The sequence below is a fragment of the Telopea speciosissima genome, chromosome 6 (assembly GCF_018873765.1).
Source record: "Telopea speciosissima isolate NSW1024214 ecotype Mountain lineage chromosome 6, Tspe_v1, whole genome shotgun sequence".
Taxonomy (NCBI): Eukaryota; Viridiplantae; Streptophyta; class Magnoliopsida; order Proteales; family Proteaceae; genus Telopea; species Telopea speciosissima.
Window position 1 is genome coordinate 42,340,838 of NC_057921.1, and position 20,404 is coordinate 42,361,241.

The 20,404-nt window shown below is 37.1% G+C and overlaps 2 protein-coding genes across 2 annotated transcripts; both read left to right on the plus strand.

Moving 5' to 3' along the window:
- The first annotated feature begins 2,005 nt into the window (after window positions 1–2,005).
- Window positions 2,006–10,073, plus strand: LOC122665763 (uncharacterized protein At4g15970-like). The gene is made up of 4 exons (XM_043861901.1): window positions 2,006–2,077; window positions 7,767–8,135; window positions 8,618–9,090; window positions 10,016–10,073. The coding sequence occupies exons 1-4, from the start codon at window positions 2,006–2,008 to the stop codon at window positions 10,071–10,073; spliced, it is 972 nt and encodes a 323-aa protein (XP_043717836.1).
- Window positions 10,074–13,686: 3,613 nt separating this feature from the next.
- Window positions 13,687–18,927, plus strand: LOC122664217 (caffeoylshikimate esterase). The gene is made up of 9 exons (XM_043859946.1): window positions 13,687–13,796; window positions 13,973–14,196; window positions 14,891–14,920; window positions 15,391–15,517; window positions 15,963–16,109; window positions 16,923–17,053; window positions 17,194–17,331; window positions 17,594–17,692; window positions 18,565–18,927. Exons 1-9 carry the CDS (start codon window positions 13,742–13,744, stop codon window positions 18,790–18,792), a joined length of 1,179 nt encoding a protein of 392 aa, XP_043715881.1. The 5' UTR covers window positions 13,687–13,741; the 3' UTR covers window positions 18,793–18,927.
- Window positions 18,928–20,404: the final 1,477 nt, after the last annotated feature.

Consider the following 20,404-nt stretch of genomic DNA (forward strand, 5'->3'; position numbering starts at 1 on the left):
ACCCATCAAATTGTTCTACCTTATCGAACTCTCCAACAATACTCATCTTCTCCAATGCGGGTTGAAGAATGGTAACAGCAGGGACCACATTAGTTGGAATAGGATCAACATTGGATGTGTCCTTTTGACCAAGTGTATCTTGTCTAGCCATAGTCTTAAATCTATTTATAACAGTATTAAGATCCACTGTTAGAAATAGTCACGACAGATTAAAGACCTTAAGATTGTTAACACCAGACTATGGGCAAAACAATATAAGAATTCAAACAGTAATAAAAGCATAAACAGCAGTACGAAACAAGAGTATAAATAATCAAATAAATATACGTACTTGTTAATTGCAGGATATCGCCAAAGGAGACAGTAGGTTGGATCGAGTCGTATCTAGATGACACTCTCCTTAAGGTCTTTAATCGCCCCTTATTAATGCAGACAGGGAACAGTGCGATTATACCTCCAAGATGAAACGATGCACTAATTACTAAAGACGGCACTCCCAAAGTGATTACAGAAGAGGTCCGAAAGTTATACTCAACACACAGAGACAGTAAGGACGGACAGAAACACTCTCTGATGAAAACAGAGAAGAACCACTCCTTGAGAAGCAACAAAATAGGAAGAGGCGAAGTGAAGTTACCCCTGCCAATACCCTTGTATATATAGAATACGTAGAGGCAGGTTGTAAAGGTACTGTACCTATACAGGCGTCCCTGTATATGTACAGGTACTTTAAGTGTCTCCTTATGTGTGTACAGGTACCAATACACACTCGTATAGGTACTGTGGGTGCATGTATAAAAACAAAAATAAGATATTTATTTATACAAACCCACACCCGGGCTCGGCTCGGCCCGGCCCGACCCGGTTCGGTTCGGTTCGGTTCGACGCACGTGATTTAAAAGCACCCCGGACCAACCCCCCACACAACTGAGAGGACACATTTCTCTCTAAGGAACCCATGTCCCTTAAGGACCCATGAATACTTATAAGCAAGCTCACATCCTTGAAGCTAACCAATGTGGGACTAAACAGCATTGCTTCTTTTACAAATGCAACTCAAAATATGGAGGAAAATGAAAACTCAAATTTGAATAAGATTGATGAAAAGACCTTTTAGACAAAAGACAAAGACCACATGTGACAAAGACCTTTTGAATCTTTAGTATAATGAGATATAATGAAATTGAATATAATTTTTATCCAACACAGTCCAACACCAGTCCAATAGTTCAGTTCGATCCAAATTTTTTCGATCGGTTTCAATCATGTTATTGGTTTGGGCTAGGTTTTGACATCCCTAAGCTTGATGATGTAATTTGACAATGACCGACCCTTATGGTCTATAGATTTTTATTCTCTCATCCCAGTGCATCACACTTGAGAATCCAACCGTACACCCAACACTCGAGAAGATGAAAATACGCCACTACCCATATTTTTACGGTTGGATTCTCAAGTGTGATGCACACTGCTTGAGAGGATAAAAATCCTATAGTCCACCAACCAATAAGGAGATTTGCCACAACAATCCTCCACTATTGATTTTATAAGTAGCAAAGACAAGGAGAGAAATCCAAATTTAACACTTGTATAATTTAAAATCTGTATTTAATCAGCATTTGAATTAGCCACATCATGAAGACAAGAACCATTCTCCGTTGAAGGAGATGTTCAAGTCTACCGTGTTCGTTAGAATTTGGAAATGTTTCTATCTTTATCGTATTAAAATAGAACTACGCCATAGAAATTAAATCTATAAAAGCTTTTATAGTTGAAAGCTGAGAGGGTAAATGATTAGAAAGATACGATTTTAATGGTGGCGGCTTCAGTTTAATGCCGTTCCTCTTCTTACTCGCAATTCTACGCCGTCGACGACGACGATGACAACTGCAGCAGCAGCAGCAGCAACAACAACAACAACAATACCAACAAGAAGAAGAAGAAGAAGTAGAAGAGAGTGAAGCTGACAAAAATCATCAGTTCCGGCAGGAAAAACACCGCCGAAATGGAACTGGAATCCGGCAGAGGAGAAATAGGTGGAGGCAGATCCGGTGATCTCCGCCGGTGGATTCTGACGGTAACACTAGCGTTCGTCGCTATAGCAGTCCCTTGCCTCGTCCTCAACTACAGTGCCGATCCTTTCCTTCTTCTCCGTGACTCCTCCTCTTCCTCCTCCTCCTCCTCGATGGTGAGTTCCTTAATTCCTCTCTTTCTTCTTCTTTATATATTTTTAATCAATTTCGCTTATAGATCAAAACTACAATAAAAGAACGTGAATAAACCGCTCTTCTATTCTTCAAACATCCAAGCGAGCTGCGAGGATTCTTAAAATTTTCGATTTTTATGTCTTGAATCTTATCCTGTTGGGTGTACAAAGGATTGAGTGCGAAATAGGAACACCGGCGCATATTATCTACCATCCTTTCTTCCCCTCGTTCCATAGGCTTATGTTAGCAAAACTATCTCCTGTTGTCTACTGTGGTAAGCGAAGTTGTGTCTCCCTTGACAGAAGGGAGAAGGGAGATGAGAGATATCCAGATGACGGTATGTATGTCTGCCATTCATGGTTTGAGGAATCAGTATCGGATTCACCGGGTTGGTCAATTCGTATTGGTATCGGTGAAAACCGATATCAATTTTTGGTGACATGAGTAAGCCTGATCGATCCAGATCGGTATGGAGAGAGACTAATACCGATACCAAGATTGATTACCCAACTTTCCTTTCACCTAAGGTGAAGGATATTTTAAACATTCAACTGGTGGAGGTGAATTAATGATGATATTCACTCTTCTCAAAGTCCTATCATAAAATCAAATCACATTGATGATGAGAATTGAAAAAGAAAAAAATAAATAATTTCTTCTCAAGCAAAAATTCTATGACTAATTTGGAAATATCCACATGCAGCATTAATTTATTCACTATTGATGATTTGACCCTATCATTGGACTCGGAATGAATGTCATTGTTAATTCCCACACCCGATTGTATGAGATCAAAATACATTTTCTCATTCCAAGCAGAGGGTGAGATCCAATAGACATGGGTGAAGAAGAGAAATTGGACCATTTCCATACTGAGGATATGTTGGTAATTTGGAAATGTAGCTCTCGTTTTTTCTTTATTTTTATTTTTCTTGAACTTTGTCTTCTCCCCTTTCTAAAAAATGATGCTATTAGTCCGTAATGTTTCACTCTATCATTAATTTTCTGGGTGTTCATGTACAGTTGAAATTGAAAATGAACCATTCATCGAATAAGAGGGGTTGTTGGTCATTTTAACCCCATATTGTCCCAATCTCACGTTTTGTGCGTGATCATGCACAAAATCTTTTAACAACCCTTTTATTGGTCTGGTACTCTGGTCTCCGTATTTTCATATAAAAAACATAATTGAAATATCAGATTTTGACTTGAACAAGTCGTCCTGATAAAAGAATAGCAAAATCGAATTAAGAGTCATGTTCACTCATTTTTTAGAGGTTTAACCATTGAGGAAAGAGGACCAGATAATGTCAGCTGTATGGAGATTCTGTTTAAGTGGTTCTCACCATGTGGGTGGTAAGTGGTTCTCACCATGTGGGTGGCTGATCAAGACTCGATGGATTGGACTCGAATATGACTCAACTTATCATTTTAGGTGTGAAGTGATGTATAAAATAGTTTTTAGTCAGCTTCTTTGTTTTTTTTTTTTAGATCCAATTATGCGAGTTTAAGAATAGTTCGAATATTCACAAGGGAAGGGAATCATGCCGTGCACATAACCTTTGGCTTATTTGGAAATAGAAAAGATTCCATATTGTTTTATTTAACTTTTAATTATGAGCTTATCAGAAAAACAAAAAACAAAAAATTCAATTATGAGGAGTAAAGTGCCGGGAAGCATGACTCTTATATCTTGATCCGAACTCCCTAGAGCTTGGCTGAGCTTGACCATCCAAAAACATGACACATGCATACGACACCCACATGACTTACTGGTGGTAATGCGATGATATTGTCAGTTAATGGACTTATCCAAGTTGAAATTCACTAAGATAGGCAATGCAAGGATAGCCATAGATGTCACATTCATGATAGCCCCCAAAGGGAAAGCATTAATTGGATTTTTCTTTTGTTTAATTGTGTAAAATTCCACTTAGATGCTTTATCCTCTCTCGTGGACAAGGACAACCATGGAGTGTGTTTTTGAAAGGATCTATTTAGTGACTTAGAGGAATACTTTTAGGTCTGGAGGAGTATTGTTATCCTATGGAAAGGAAAATTAGGTTTTGGATTTTGAATAGAGTATAAGTTTTCTGATTAGGTGCAGTCATATGGGCTAAATCTTGTGTTTAATGGAAAGGGTGAGACTTTCTTCATTCTCCAAATTAGGTTTTGGATCAACCCATAACAAATCGAAACGAGAAAAAATAGGTTACTTTATAATCACAAACGAAGTTTCTCCTTTAGAGAATAGTTTTTTTATACTTGAGCAACGATAGGAATTAAAATAAGGGAAATTTACACATACCACCCCTGAGGTTTGACGAAAGGATATTTTCACCCCCCCAGTTTTGAAAAATTCTGCGTACCTCCCTGAGGTTTGCAAACGGTAACAAATAAGCCTATTCCGCCAGTTCATGACTAACACTGTTAAAAATTAGACTTGAACTGACGGAATTGCCCTTACAAGAAAAAAAAAAAAAAAAAAAAAAAAAAAAAAAAAAAAAACACCTACGACTCATCTTCCCCAATCGATTTTGGGGAAGATGAGTTGCATGCTATAGATAGAAGGTCTGTCCATTAGAACAACAAGCCCAGCTTTATCTCGACAAGGAAGCAACTTCAACCAGGGAGTTAGGTTCTCAGTAAAAACAACCTCCCGTGGCAGAGCACCATATCTAAGGGTATTCGAGAATGGTCGAAAGCTCCAATGTGGAGAAGCATAAGCAGTAGATGATTCCAAGCCCAAAAGCAAATACATCTTCCATTTCCGAAACCCCATCACTGACCCTCTCTCAAAACCCATCTCTGCTAAAACCACCATCATCTCCACTAACCCCTATTTCTCCTTTCATCCCTATTCTTTTCTCTTTATTTTTTTTAATCATTTTCATTTTAAAACACCCTCATCCCACCATCACCGATTCTCCTCTCCATTTCTTTTCATTTCTAATCTAACCCACATCCTTGTCTAAACAAAACCCCAATCTGAATTCCAGCCATGACCACACCCATCCTCAACTAATTTATCATTTCTGATCCCATCATGTCTTTGATTTCCTTTTCCATTTTCCCTCCCAATAAGCATCGGATCCCTATTTCTTTTCTTTTATTCCCATTTTTCCAAACCCAACACAGAATCATAATCCATTGGCTGCCATCATTTTTTTTCAAGCTCTCTGGAATCCATTGTCTGCAGTGGTGCAAAGAAATGTGGAGTAGAAAAAATAGAAGAAGATTAGGAAGAAGAAGAGGAAACCCGGGCGGAGAAGAAGGAGATGGGGAGGAAATTGTGCGAACATAGAAGTTAATCGAAGCACAGAAGAGACCTGAGAAGGTGTGGGTCAGATGTTTCCAAGTTGAATCGACCTGATCTTGGGGACATCGAAGACAACCCACAACTCAACTCCGGGAGGTTTCGCATTTGCGCTCGATACAGGATCAAATCCACCCCATCGTTCGTAGTTCCAACGACCTTGCGTGAATGACAACTCCAGCTCACGAATCCGGAATTTTTTAACCTAATCAAAGCAGCATAAAATCCCATTAGTTATTACTCTTTGAACTTAAACTGCAGTTTTGAAGACGGTAACAATTAACAAACCCTAGATTCGAAGAAATAAAGGCGATCGTAGAGTTAAAAGCAAAAGCTAGAAACACAGATACAAATGGGTTAAAACCTAAAGCAAATGGAAGAGGGAAAGGAAAGAGAGTGAATCAGGATCGGTTCTATGGTGTTCCCTACAAGGATACCTGCAACTTATCTTCTCCAAATCGATTTGGGAAGATGAGTTGCAGGTGTTTTTTTTTTTTTTTTTTTTTTTCTTGTAAGGGTAATTCTGTCAGTTCAAGTCTAATTTTTAACAGTGTTAGTCATGAACTGACGGAATGGGCTTATTTGTTACCATTTGCAAACCTCAAGCGGGTACGCAGAATTTTTCAAAACTGGGGGGTGAAAATATCCTTTCGTCAAACCTCAGGGGTGGTATGTGTAAATTTCCCTTAAAACAATTAACTCTTGAGTCCTTATTTCAATGATGGTTGAAGAACAACTATCACGAAAACTTTGAGATTCAAAATCCCAAAAAACTAGCACCACCACTCACACTCAAGATTAGAGAGAGAACTCGGCTAGGGGGAGGAAGACTGAAAAATCCGGTCTCTCCTCTCTCCCATCATGTGTTTAAATAGTTCAGCCTGACCATTACAACTGAAGAGAATCTCAACTCCCATTTTTCTAAACTGAATGGGATACCTTTTGGGAATGTTTTAAAATTTGCACAATCTATCTTGCTTCTAAAGAGGGAAGAGGTAGAATTTAAAAGAGATTTGATATCTTTCTTAATTATGGTTGATAATTTCCTCAATTAAAAACTATCATAATTAAAGAGATAGTATTGACCTATTTTATTTATTAAACTCTTTACTTTACACATAAGACCTTCCATTAAACAATATTTCATGATGAACTATAGGACATGTAATTAAATATTGTCAAACCTCAGTTCATTGTTCATGTCGCTATCATAGATTCTATGATCACAAATGGACGTCAAAACGCGATCAAACATCGCTAAAGTAATATAATAATATATTCAATAATAAGAAAATAAATTTTGTAAATAATTTATAAAAATGCCATCGGATCCATATTTCAATCCGATTGATCACAAACTTTCTCTTTTCTTGATATTCCTCAATCAAGGGTAGTAGATTCCTTATTGAGCATTTCTTTCGATCACAATACACAAACACAAACCCAACACACTAATATGTAGTCCGTAAGACAATAACCATTGGTGTACCAAAATGGGTGTGTTTTTTAATTTGGATCACTGCGGGTGGGTCTTTAAAGGGGTTTTAGTGGGCTAAATGAATCTTAATCATCGATTTCAAATTAGCCATGTGTCTACCAATAAGGGCCACATTACACCTCAGTACTGGTAGATTAGTGCGTTGGAGAGGATCTCGATCCATAAAATTGCTTTGGTGTTGGATTTTGGTAGGTCAACCGGTTGACTACCGCAATGAGGGCTACAAAAGATTAGTCAGAGAAGAGGTCAAACATGACACCTGGGTAAAATTGAAAATACAAAAAGAGAAGGTATCATTAACTTGAAAATATAGAAGGAATTTTTTTATTGTCACCCGCTAAATAATTAGTAATCTTATTTTTTTGCCCTTTTGGTATAATAGTGTCATTTCATATGCATATTGAAAAAATGTGTATGACAATGACATCTTTCTATAATGACATAATGATATGTCAAATATAACTTATTTTTGAAAACCCTTTTATATGCCTATCTTAAAAATCGATTGAGAATAAGATACAAACAATTAAAAGAAGATGTCAAGTTCTAAAAGCACTCCCAATGTATAAAATATATGTAAAGATACTCCTAATATAATATTTATGCAACATGAAGTACTCCAAAAACTGAAACCATTTGGAGATCAGACCAGTATGTTTATTACTAAATTAGCCTTACTATCCAAATTAAAAGCAAAACTTCCTTCTTGCGAGTGTAATGACACTTGTGGTGGCTATCTTTGTAGGAAAATAAAGATGGGAAATTGGAAAAAGTTCTGAAGGAAACTGCCATGGAAGACAATACTGTGATCATAACGACGTTAAATGAAGCATGGGCACATCCAGGTTCAATATTTGATCTCTTTCTTGAAAGCTTCCAGATTGGGAACCAAACTCGCCACCTTTTAGACCATTTGCTTGTGGTTGCTCTGGACCAGAAGGCTTACAATCGCTGCTTGGCTGTACACCCTCATTGCTTTGCTCTCACCACAAAAGGTTTAGATTTCTCCGGCGGAGAAAAGTATTTCATGTCTCCCGATTACTTGAAGATGATGTGGAGAAGGATTCTTTTCCTACACTCTGTTCTTCAGCTTGGTTACAACTTCGTTTTTACGGTACATTCTCTCTCTCTCTCTCTCTCTCTCTCTCTCTCTCTCGGCAAAACCTAGATCGTAAACCATACAGTGAATCTAGAACATGATGCAATGACACAAAGAGAAGAGATTGGGCGCACCTTATACCGTTCATATGTTGGTGATGAATAATCAAGAAAACCCTTTTTGAATACTCAACGATCAAACCCTTGATTTAGATCTTCCACAGTCTTCTTTCCTCACTAACACCTCTCTTTCTTGATGGGAAGAACAAAGAATGAGACCAAAAGACTGCAGGGATACTAACCGTGTATATATAATACAAAATCCTAATCCTTGCCCAACCCACAATGAAAAGGACTAGAATACCCCCTTTAGCCTTAAAATAATCTCAAACCGGATTTATGTCCATAGACCCACACCAATAACTAGGATATAATTAATTAAACCCACAAGAAATCTAACAAGATTGTGTTTCATTATTTTTCCTTCTCTTATTATAGGATGCTGATATAATGTGGTTCAGACCCAAACTTTATAAAGATGCAGATTTCCAGATTTCATGTGATCGATTCAATGGCAACTCCTCGGATTCAGAAAACTACCCTAATGCAGGATTTACTTATGTGAAATCGAATATAAAGACCATGAAGTTCTACAAGTTCTGGTACCTCTCGAGAAAGACAAATCCGGGTCTTCATGATCAAGATGTATTCAACAAGATCAAGCATCATGCTTTCATCACTATAATTGGGTTGATGATGAGGTTCTTGAGCACTACTTACTTTGGTGGATTTTGTGAGACTAGCAAGGATTTAAACCAAGTCTGCACCATGCATGCAAATTGCTGTGCTGGTTTGGACAGAAAAATTCATGATCTCAAGCTTATGCTAGAAGATTGGAGAGGATATATGGCGCTGCCAGTGGATGTGAAGAGATCTAAGCCATCATCTTGGAGGGTGCCACAAGTTTGCCTGTATGATTGAAACTTCCCCATCTTGGCAAATTATAAAATTCAAAATCTACTCATTGATTCCTCTTCTGATGGTCAGGAGAAGTCTTTTCCTGAGCATGAGTGGATTCATGTGATAGAGGAATCCAGAGTGTTCGGCTCTCCTACATCTGTGGCGGGAGCTGGAGGATCCAGCCTAGCAAAAACAGGGAGGTTTGGTTCATTTCACAAGCAGGCCCCCCTATGAAATGACCAAATCCCCTCCCCCCGTTTTTCTTTGGGTTGGATCCTCCAGCTCTCGCCACGGCCGGAGGAGAGGTAGGTTCGAATCTAGAGAAAAAAAAATTTCTGACAAATGTCAGTAATGGCATGCACCAAAATGGAATAATCCCCTTTCTGTATGGGTTCACAAATATCCCATTAGGTTTTAGTATTTTTTAAAATACTCCTTTTAATCGGAGTAGGATTCCATTTCGGCACCTAGGATTACGGGCAAAATGTTGTTGGAATCCAAACCTAACTTGGGTAATTTTCAACCAGGAAAAAGTGTGGTAAGTTGTTAAAAGTGAGTTTAAACATTAAAGTTTTCCATAATCACAAAAATGCCGTATTGAAATCTACATGCATTTTTGTAATTTGGTCAATTTGAACTCGCTTTTTAACAACTCTCCTCTACATTTTTTTTGGGTTAGATTTTTTCAAAAAGATGAATGTATGGTCCTCTATTACATGAACCCACTCATGTTTGCTAATAAGGAAAGTCTTGACAACAACCAAAATCTTATTAAGAGTAAGATATCAGAGGTTTGACTGCAACTTGGGCCTAATTCAAGCTCAACTTTGAGCCACATTGGGCTGGGTCATGGGATCCAGCCCATTCTAAATTTATTAAATGTTAACCGGCCCAGGACGAGTTGAACACTAAATTTTTTTTTTGAATAATTTTCAGGGAAACTTTCCATAAACCACCCCTCAAAAGGGATGTTCAGAAAGGGAAGAATGGTTGAGAAACGTGGGCTTTGTAGAGAGGTAAATTTTCTAATAATTTTATGTGTTTTTCAGTTTTTGATTTTCTTTTTGTTCTTTGGCCTTTTTCGCTCATGGATATGGTTTTTGTTTTTGCAGATGAACCGTAAATCTGTTGAACGATGGTAGGATCACCTGTTGTAAATCTGTGTGATTAAGGTGGTTTAGTTGCCATCTTTAGATATTTGATTTATAAAGGTTTAATTATTTTCATTGGGTATATAGTTTGAAAGTTCTTTATTACATTCTGAATTGTGTATTTAAACCCAAAATTAGATGTATATTGTATCCGTTGATAGTGGGTACCGATGGCCATATAGACATGTACAATGTTATGACAGTGCTTCTGGAGGTTGTGGTAGTGTACTGGTTGAGTTGGCATGGTTGGATTCGTTAGACAGGTCAGACACAGGTTGGATAGTTTACTGAGGCTTCTGAGCAAATGTAGAAGTATTCAGAACTGTTTGGTAGTGTTTTATGGCTTTTGGCAATGTTTGACAGAGGCTAGAAGCAACAAGGTTTTAGTTCATATTAGTTTCCGAAAGTACATCATAAGAGCACACTGAAGGGGTAAATTTGGAGCCAATTTAGAACATTCAATTGGCAGAATCTGAATAAGGGATGAACTGGAGAGTAGTAGTGCGATGAGTCGTCTTTGCAACGCAACTGAAATCACCGAATTCGAGTTTGTACGAAGAAGCTATATTAATTTATATACGGTTGCACAATTTAAAAGCAAATCTAAAAAGGTTGCGAGTTTGGAGGTGATACGACACATACATCACACATTCTGAGGTCTTTTGATAATGTTAGAAATTTTGGTAATGGGGGTCCCACTTTTCATGTTTTGAGCTTATGGAGCGTCTAGCATGCGTGTGTGTTGTGCACAAAGCATGGATTATGTGTATAAATAAATTCGAATTTGATTCACATCCATATCCGTTTAGAGAGATCTGTGATCGATCATGAAATATTCGATATTATAAATCCTTGCTAGCCATGTTTGACTAGAAAAGCAAAGACTATGACCGTTGACACATAGCCGCCGTCAGTTGCCCATTTGTAACCGCTCGTGTGAGGTGTTTTATTTTTTGTCTACAGTCAAAGGAAAGAGTTAAGTGGGAATGGAGCTACCAACCAGCTGTAAGGGACCTTTATCCGCTGATGTGTTGCACGATGGCACAGCAGCACTGCAGTGCACTGCAGCAGATAAAAATTCCTCTCCTAGTCTCCTGTCTAAGTGGACTCTGACCATTGGCATGGCGCTTTCCGCGTGCCTTCCGATTGATCTTTTCATCAAACTTCAAGTCGATTTTCCTTTCTCTTTTATTATAATAATAATTGTTTGAGATTGAAATCGAAAATGCAATGGCATCCATGGTCCACTCATATGTCTCTCTCACGAGTCACGGTTCTATGAAACAAAAGTGATAGTGTATCCGACTCCAATAATTCAAAGAATCTTTTTCCTAAGGTTCCGTTTGTTTTGATGTATTTTAAATTTTATCTAGAAAATTTTAGATGTAAAATTTTAAATGTTGAAAAGTGTTCTAATATTTTTAAAACATTTCAACATGTAAAATTTTACATCAAAACAAATGGAGCCAAGGGAAAAGATCTCTGTCCTGGAGTGTGGCCTACACTAGCACTCCCATGAGTCTATCTCTCTCCTCCCCATGTGAAAAGATATTTCTGCCCCCTTGTTTTAAGGAGGAGAGAGATAGACACATAGGAGTGCTGGCATAGGCTACACTCCTGTACAGACAACTGCTTCCCTTTCCCTAATTAGTTTTAGGGTTGATGTTTTCTGTGGGGGAGCATGTCCCCTTTACGCGTGGGGGTGAATGTGAACACACGCATTGACATCATGGGGTGCAGGACAGTCATTTCGTCTCCCTCTATGTCTGGGCGTGGGCAGTACACTCCCCCATAAAGAACTTTTCTCCTTAGTTTTATATCTTGTTTCTCCAATAATGATGTTTTTATTTATTTACCATTAGCATTGTTATCTAGGAATAATGAAATATAATATTTCTAAAAATCTCAAGATAAATCAAAGCCAAATAGCTTTTTTTTTTTAATGTATGCCAATTGTTATAACTCATAGTTGGGAGAGTACACAGTAATGTCTAGAATATTGATACACATGCATAAATATACATGGGATGTGTACCAATACAAAAGGGATATTTGAGTGCATAGATGTCTATCTGTGTCTTCTCTATCCAACATTGGAATTGGTATATCATCTATCCACGTAACTGAATAGATGTCTTGTGACATTGATAAAATAACAAACTTTTGTGACTGAATAGATGTCTTGTGACCTTGCGTAGGCATGCATCCCAGTGAAGGACTAGTCAGCCCAGTCGTTGGATGCTCACTAGGCACTCCCTAGGCGTTGGGGGTCAATGCCTCATTGGAGAGGAGCCCTACACGCAAAATTGTGCTTCTATTTGGGACATAGATAAGAGATTCACTTGTAAATTTTCAACCTCAATAGAACCTTCTATTTGCCAAAGGTAAAGCATCAAAATGGGATTTGGAATCAGTCCTAGTCCAATTAATGCTGATTTGTGCAAATTATTTTAAAATCGGCCATGCATGTCATTTGATTTTTTTCGTCAATTTTTCTTTATTTAAGTCAGTAAAATAATAGAAAATCAATGAAACTTATCTTCTAGTAAGATTTACAAGTCCCGAGAATTATAAAAAAAAAAATCCAAAAAATAAGATTTGTGAAAACTCTTTTGCTTCAATGTCTATAGTCCAAATTTTAGTGTTACAGCGATTCCAACCCATTCCGCAATGATTCTATGATTTGAACCGGAATCGATGTAGGTCAATCTTGTGCCTAATTTAGGGTTTTTATACTTTAATCAAAATGCATAAAAGAAATCAAACATAAAAAATAAGTATAGGAACTATTAGAGATATTTTAATATTAAAAAAAAAATTTGTTCAATACAAGAACAAAACAAGTCATATTATTTATTTGAGAAAATGTTCTCTATACCGGGGCGTAAGTTGCAACTAGACACATGGGATGAACACACGAAATTTTGCTGATACACAAATTGCAAGAATGTTCCTACTTCAAAGCTGGCAACCAAGAAAATGAGATTTTGAAAGATATTTTAGAAAATATTAAAATCTAAAAGGGTATTTATGAATCCAAAAAAGAAGTGAATTATTCCATTTCCTTGATTGCTAGCCTTATAGTAGTGACATTCCTATAGCAGCAAATTATTTCTGAGTTGAACGAAATGGCTGCCGCACACTGTAGAAACATACACAACCAGACAAACTTGGCCTTTTGACAATTATTATATCTCTTCCATCTGTACCACTCAGCTATCGAGAATTGACCAGGTGTAAGATTGACAGGTACACCGACCTCCGATACCTAAAAGCTGAAACCGTGCCACACCGCCAGGTGTGATGGCAGCGTGGAGAAAAAAATTCTCTCTCTCTCTCTCTCTGTATTATTTATTTTCAATAAAATAATGATGTTAGCCAAGTCAGAGATGACCTGCGAGTAGAGGGAATCAGGGAATAAAGCTAAAATTCCGGATCCATCTGGTTCCTTCTCCGTGCAAGTGTGTACAATTCCCAATCCATACTTTTCCCCCTCTTCTGAAGACTTGAGATGGCGTTGAAACCTTCAAGCATTGTGAAGATTTGCAGTCGATGCCCATTTAACGGTCAGTTTATAACATCATCATCTTAGTCATCCTCATCATTATTATAGAATATTATTTCCAAAATTACATCATAATTTTCGTAATCGTCGTTTCCATTTTTGGTCTATCTCTCTCTCTGTTCTTAACTCTCTTTAGTTTCTGTGTAAAAGGAAAAAAGCTTTGAATTTGCCTTTTAGTTTTCAGCGCTGCTTCGGTTCGCTTTCATAAGAAGAAGAAGAAGAACAATAAAGGGAAGAAATACATAGAAGGTGGAGCAATGGCGCCACCCATTAAGCTTCTTGGAATCGATGATGATTTACAGAAGATTCTTCACGCAAATATGGATAAAGTGGCCGCTAGACGTTATGCTCGTGGGGCTTTTAAGGAGATTCAGCTTGGAATCGATCACTGCTTGTTTAAGGTGTTCTTATCACTACCCAATCTTTAAGTTTTGTTTTTCTATTAATTCTTCTAACTTGATGATTAATTAATTTAAGATGCTCTTTCCTTTTTTGTAGAAAAATTTATATTCTGAATTTGATTTTTTTTCTTTGATTTTGAATGACCCTTTTGGTTTTTTTTTTATGAAACTTTATTTCAATCTGAATCCAAAGCTGGATGGGTTATGTTTCTCGCTTTAATTTTTCTGGGTAAGATTGATAACTCTGTTCCCCCGGTAGAACTATTACTTCAAATAATTTCGATAATATTACATGAAGGAGGATATTATGGTCTCAGATTTTAGTTCATACTGAAACCTATTCTTTCCCCAATCGCTATAAACTGCACACAGCAGCACGTTTTATGAGAATGTTAACCAGAAAGAATGTGTTTTCAGTTTTCAAGTAAATATATGTTTTAAAGTGACGTTCCAGAAGATAAATTTTATCAGGTAATCCTTAGGTGTTGTAAAAATTAACTAGAGAAACTCAGTATCGCTTGCCTTTCTATGTTTCTGTTTTACTTGTTGGATTCAATACCTAATACAAAATTCTCTCTCTCTCTCTCTCTCTCTCTCTCTTTTTAACCCCCCCCCAGCTACTTGAGGAAAATGTATTCTTTTTCTCTTTGAGTTTGTTTGGTGATGATAATATCTATTTTTCCTTGTGCTGCAGTTGCCATCTGATGTATTGGAAACAAATGAGGTAAACATCTTTCTGATTCATTATATCTCTGCAATTTCTCCTTTCTGAAACTAATTAACATGGTAAAATATCATTTTCCACTGAAGTTCATAAGCACAATCTGTTAAATTTGACTTGTTTATCAGTATGGGATTTTGTTTCCTGTAAATAGCATGCATGACCAACTTTAATGGTAATAATTAAATTATTTTTTCTAAAATAAAAGAACCAGATTTTTGTTGTTTCTTTATCCTCAAATTTTTTTGCTGGATTTCCTGATAGCAGAACCCCTGTTCATTCGTGGACTGGTTACTGCCACTGCTTTTTTGCTTTCAGTTCATGTTTTTTTAAATTGGCAGTTAAATTCTATTAAGACAACATAATGAAGGATTCTTAGTGAGGCTTCAAACTCCATTGCTTCCTTGCATAAGCTTTGTGATGTTACTGCATTTTTATTATATAAATAATCTTTTTCATTTCTGGTTATACAGTTGTATGAAGTGAACGCTCGAGGGTTGGAAATTTTCTGTAAAAGTTGGCTTCCAAAGACCTCGCCACTAAAAGCATTGGTTTGTTATTGTCATGGTTATGGAGACACTTGCACATTTTTCTTCGAAGGCATGTAGCTTTCCATAAATGTTAATAATTGTTTTTATTTTTCACTAGGACTTTTTGGGATAATTTCTGTAAGTACTTAATTATGACAAAAGAGCAAGAAAAGTTTTATCTCTACTCTGTTTAGTCAGCATAGCTTAAGTGCTCTCTTAAATTCCCAAATGAAAAATCCAGAAAAGAGACAAGTCCACCTTTTCTCTTTTGAGTGGAAAATGGAAATTTCTATTTCTGGCGAAGAGGCACTTGGTGCAATGATTATAGGCGTTGGGCTCCTCTCCAGGGAGCCCAGCGCCCAGGGAGTGCCCAGTGAGGCATCCGACGGATCCCTGGATGTGTAGTTAAAGCATCTTACCAGAAGTGAATTTAAGTGCTTTTATTAGATAAACTGAGTGGGCCTAGTTGTCCCAGATTTAGAAGTAACTAATGGATATACATGAACAATTTCCAGGAATCGCTAGGAAGTTGGCATCATCTGGATTTGGAGTTTTTGCAATGGATTACCCTGGCTTTGGTCTTTCAGAAGGTCTTCATGGATATATTTCTAGCTTTGATGCAATTGTTGATGATGTCATTGAGCATTACTCCAAAGTCAAAGGTTTGATATCACCTCTTTTAAATGGACACAAGTGGTTTACCTTTTGAACCAAGAACCTTTAGTAAATGCGCACAAAAGTATATGATTCCGTTTTATCTTTTGATTGATGAATAGAAGTTGAATTTTATTTTAGTCCTGGACTTTATTGATTGAACTCCTTGGCCAAGGCTTGTCCAAGGAGTTTGGTTAACCCAATATAAGCTTATCTATTGTCTTCTTTTGATACTTGCTCGAGCCAGATGAAGAAAAATTATCATGTCTGGTTCCGAGCCATTCCCTTGATGATACTGCCAGGTTTGGAAGGGAGAAATGCTTCGAAGATGAACTTGTTCTCCATGCTAGGACAGACCCAATTGATTTGTGTATTGAATTACAAATCAAGAGGAGTCATGGATATTGAATAGAAAACAGTAATTACATTTTGTTTGGAAAATTTGTTACTTTATGATCCAATCATATGGATGACCTGAAGGCCAAAAGCATAATGCTAACCATAATTTCAAAGAAATTGGTCAATTGTCTCCCAAAATGAAGTCAAATCCATAATTACCAAAATTAGTTCCTTCAGGTCTCAGGAAGTATGCACTGCTGAGTGTGTCCTTCCCATTGCCATGTTTTAGGGAAATCCCATATATGGCAGTATCTGTTTTTATACTATGATCAAATGATCGGTTTGGGGGCTATGTGTTTTGCTGTGTACATGAGACATATGTTTTCTTTCAATTAGCGGGAAAAGAATTTCCAAATTTTGGCTTAATAGTTTCTTTTAAGATGAAGTATCTCTTTCTAATTTTTTTAGGATTTGGATGACAGAGAACCCAGAGTACCGAAATCTTCCAAGCTTCCTGTTTGGACAGTCTATGGGTGGAGCAGTTGCTCTGAAGGTTCACCTAAAACAACCTAATGCATGGGATGGTGCTGTTCTTGTTGCACCAATGTGCAAGGTATTCTCTTGATCCAGAGTTTATTTGGATAAAATTTACTGTCTGTGATTGTTACAATTAGTTAACTGAGACTTCATGAACAGATTGAACATTTACTGTCTGTGATTGTTACAATTAGTTAACTGAAACTTCATGAACAGATTGCAGATGACATGGTTCCACCTGAGTTTTGGAAGAATATTCTAATTGGTGTAGCTAAGTTTCTTCCCAAACATAAGCTAGTTCCACAGAAGGATATTGCAGAGATGGCATTCAGAGACATGAAAAAGAGGGCTTTGGTTTGTCTTATACTTTTAACTTCCATATTTGAAACATTCATACAATATTTTTGTCTCATAAGACGTCAGATTGTAGCACTGAACTGAGGATGTAGGTTGTCATAATATAATAAAAAGAGAACTTGATTCCGTGCTATGTATATACATGTTGGCTGTTAACCCCCTAACCCCTCCCCCAAAGAAAATAAAAATTTTTGAGTTTGTGATTCTTCTTGTGATCATGTAATATAACTAACATGTTTGTGTTCTTTGCTTAATGCAGACACCCTATAATGTTATTGCATACAAGGATAGACCACGGTTAGGAACGGCTTTAGAGTTACTTAAAACTGCTCAAGAGATAGAGAAGCGACTGGAGGAAGTATGACGAGCCCTGTTCTTTTCAAATATGTTTGATTATCTTCATAAATGCTTTTGATTCATGAAAAGTAGTTGTTTCTTGTCTCCCTCCCTATGGGGATATTCATGAAAAAAAAATGTTCAAAATGCATATTCCATTGATTATTTGTCTTAATTTAACTTCTGGCATATCATGAGATCATCATACTCAAGTGGGTTCAGTTATGTGATGATATTAGTGTCATTATTCACTTTACTGTTTTTTTGATTTATTCTCTTTTGTTTTAGGTAAGGTCCTCCCCCCCCTTTCCTGTAAAAGTTTGTTTTGTATTTCCAGCATAGGGTTGAATTAGCTTAGATATGGCTAGTTGTAATTGAGGTAGGTGTGGTTTATTTGTAATTGAATTCCCTTGGGTTTAGGAGTCGGTGTTCTATCCTTCCTTAAAACTGAACTCATTACTCATTTTCTGGACATCTTACTCGAGATTATTCACTGTTTGCTCCATTTTTATTCAATTTCTTGCCGCTGAAGAATCAATCTTGTTTATGTGCTTCTCAACTCTGGATTTCCATTTTATACTTGGAATGCCCAATTGGACAGTTGGGTAGGTAATTACTCAAATTGCTTCAAGCTGCTCTGTTGTCACTACATTATGTGGGAGCCTATTTTCTTTACAATATGTACTCAGTCATGCATGCACGAATAGTGAAATCCTCATGTTCTGATGAGTTGCCCCTGTACCAGATTCTATTTAGCTCAAGCAGCATTTGAATTGTGTGATGCTTGTTGATGTACAGAAACTCATAAAGATACATTTTTCTTAAGTAATTGAATGTAAATCTTGAATGGGCGTTGCGCATGAGGTGTTATAATACAGGTAAAATAATTTGCAGGTTTCTTTACCATTACTCATATTGCATGGAGAGGCTGATATTGTAACAGATCCATCAGTAAGTAAGGCTTTGTATGAAAAGGCAAGGACTCAGGACAAGAAACTCTGCCTATACGAGGGTGGTTATCATGCTCTCCTTGAAGGTGAACCAGACGAAATGATGTTTCAAATTTTTAATGACATCATTTCCTGGCTCGATGAGCACAGCATAAGAAATACCTCTTCTTGAATCACATTGATTTCTTGTTTGTCAAAAGAAGCTGGTATTATTGTTTTTCTTATTCTTGTACAGTGATTTGAGATGTTATGTAATTGTGATTATAAACTATTATTGATCAATCAAAGGCAAACATCATAATCTGGATTGTGTCAAATTATTAAGCTTATGTGTTGGGTTTCTATTTCAATTAAGTTCTCTGCTGTAATTTTTGCCAGAAAAGTGAGATGATAAATAAATGGAGGAAATTGATTTGTTGGAAACCTCTATCTCTACAACATAAGGGAAACTAAAATTGAAGTTGAAATCCCAGCACAGGTTTTTATTTAATGGAAAAGCATTACATTAATAACTTAAAAGTCTATAAAAGTGACTGGTGAGACTGGACATCCCTTGCATTTGTGTCTGACTAGCACTCCAAATTGGCCTTCTTAGCTAAACTTTCTATCCTTTAAAGAAGAGGAGTATGGAAAGAAATAAGGGAGAGAAAAGATAAGCAAAAAGGTTGATCGATTAAAGAGAAAATTAAAGGGAGAGTGAACAGTACCGTGAACAATAACGTGAAGAAAGAGAAGGGAGGATAGGGGAAAATTATCTCCTTCTCTGTCCGGTACGCTTCCCTAGTCCCTCTAATAAGAGGGGGGTGGATTCCGTAGGGGGTAAGGTGGTCATTTCTATCCCCTTATGAGAGGAATTGTAGGAACCGTACCGGGTAGGGAACCATAGGAGACAAAGACCCAAGGATGGAGGCGAAGAATTGTCACAACTCTCAATTTTCTGACAAAAAAAAATCTTCTTCATTAACTATCTATTGGGGGATGTAACATGCATTTGTATATCTAGCATAATAAGAAATAGAATCATTCTACTATCTAACTACCTAAAATAATTAAGGGAAAAAGAACCCTACCAGGTAGCGTGGCGCCTACCCCGAGACACAAAGGTCAAAGGAAGGCAAAATGTAAGTCTTGCCCACATGAATGCGAAAAATCTCTCCTATTGACGCTATTGTGCATTGTGATTGGTTCTCGTGCTGGCGCAAGGGCTACGCTGTTAGGCAGACATCCCTCGCACAATAATTAAACTGACTTAGAAAATACTAGTATGACTCTTTAACTTTCTATAACTAAATAGAAGTCTTTCATGCTAGTCAAGTCCAAACTAATAGCTAAGGAATGGTCTTCATACCATCTCACACTAACTAAAATCTAATATTTAAATAAACCACCTTTACACGGTATACCAATGGGCCCCATTAATAATAAAAAAAAGGGGTACTGTTCTCTATGCCGCAGCGCAGGCTGCGCCCAGGCACATGGGGGTGGGCGCAATGATCACCTGCCCCCTGCATAGACTGCCCATGTGCCTGGGCGCAGCTTGCGCTGCGGCATAGAAAACATTCTCCCTAAAAACAAATAAAATACTATAATACTAACAACACATAAACAAAACTGAAGACTTAAAACATATTTAAAAACTATCTATATATCTAACCTATATTATTACAATAAAACTAAGATACAAAGTATAAGTCAAAGGTGTAAGATAAAGATCCAAGTCACATGACTCACATCCAATGGTGGTGACCACGTTCTCACATCTTTCCCTCTTGTTTTAAAAAAAC

What these genes read in the sequence shown, in the direction of transcription:
- LOC122664217 (XM_043859946.1), top strand. Translation starts at nt 13,742, where the DNA reads ATGGCGTTGAAACCTTCAAGCATTGTGAAGATTTGCAGTCGATGCCCA. An exon ending in ACATGAAAAAGAGGGCTTTG is followed by an intron (nt 17,332 to 17,593) that starts GTTTGTCTTATA and finishes TGCTTAATGCAG; the next exon opens with ACACCCTATAATGTTATTGC. An exon ending in TAGAGAAGCGACTGGAGGAA is followed by an intron (nt 17,693 to 18,564) that starts GTATGACGAGCC and finishes AATAATTTGCAG; the next exon opens with GTTTCTTTACCATTACTCAT.
- LOC122665763 (XM_043861901.1), top strand. Translation starts at nt 2,006, where the DNA reads ATGGAACTGGAATCCGGCAGAGGAGAAATAGGTGGAGGCAGATCCGGT. An exon ending in GTTACAACTTCGTTTTTACG is followed by an intron (nt 8,136 to 8,617) that starts GTACATTCTCTC and finishes CTCTTATTATAG; the next exon opens with GATGCTGATATAATGTGGTT. An exon ending in AGGGTGCCACAAGTTTGCCT is followed by an intron (nt 9,091 to 10,015) that starts GTATGATTGAAA and finishes AATAATTTTCAG; the next exon opens with GGAAACTTTCCATAAACCAC.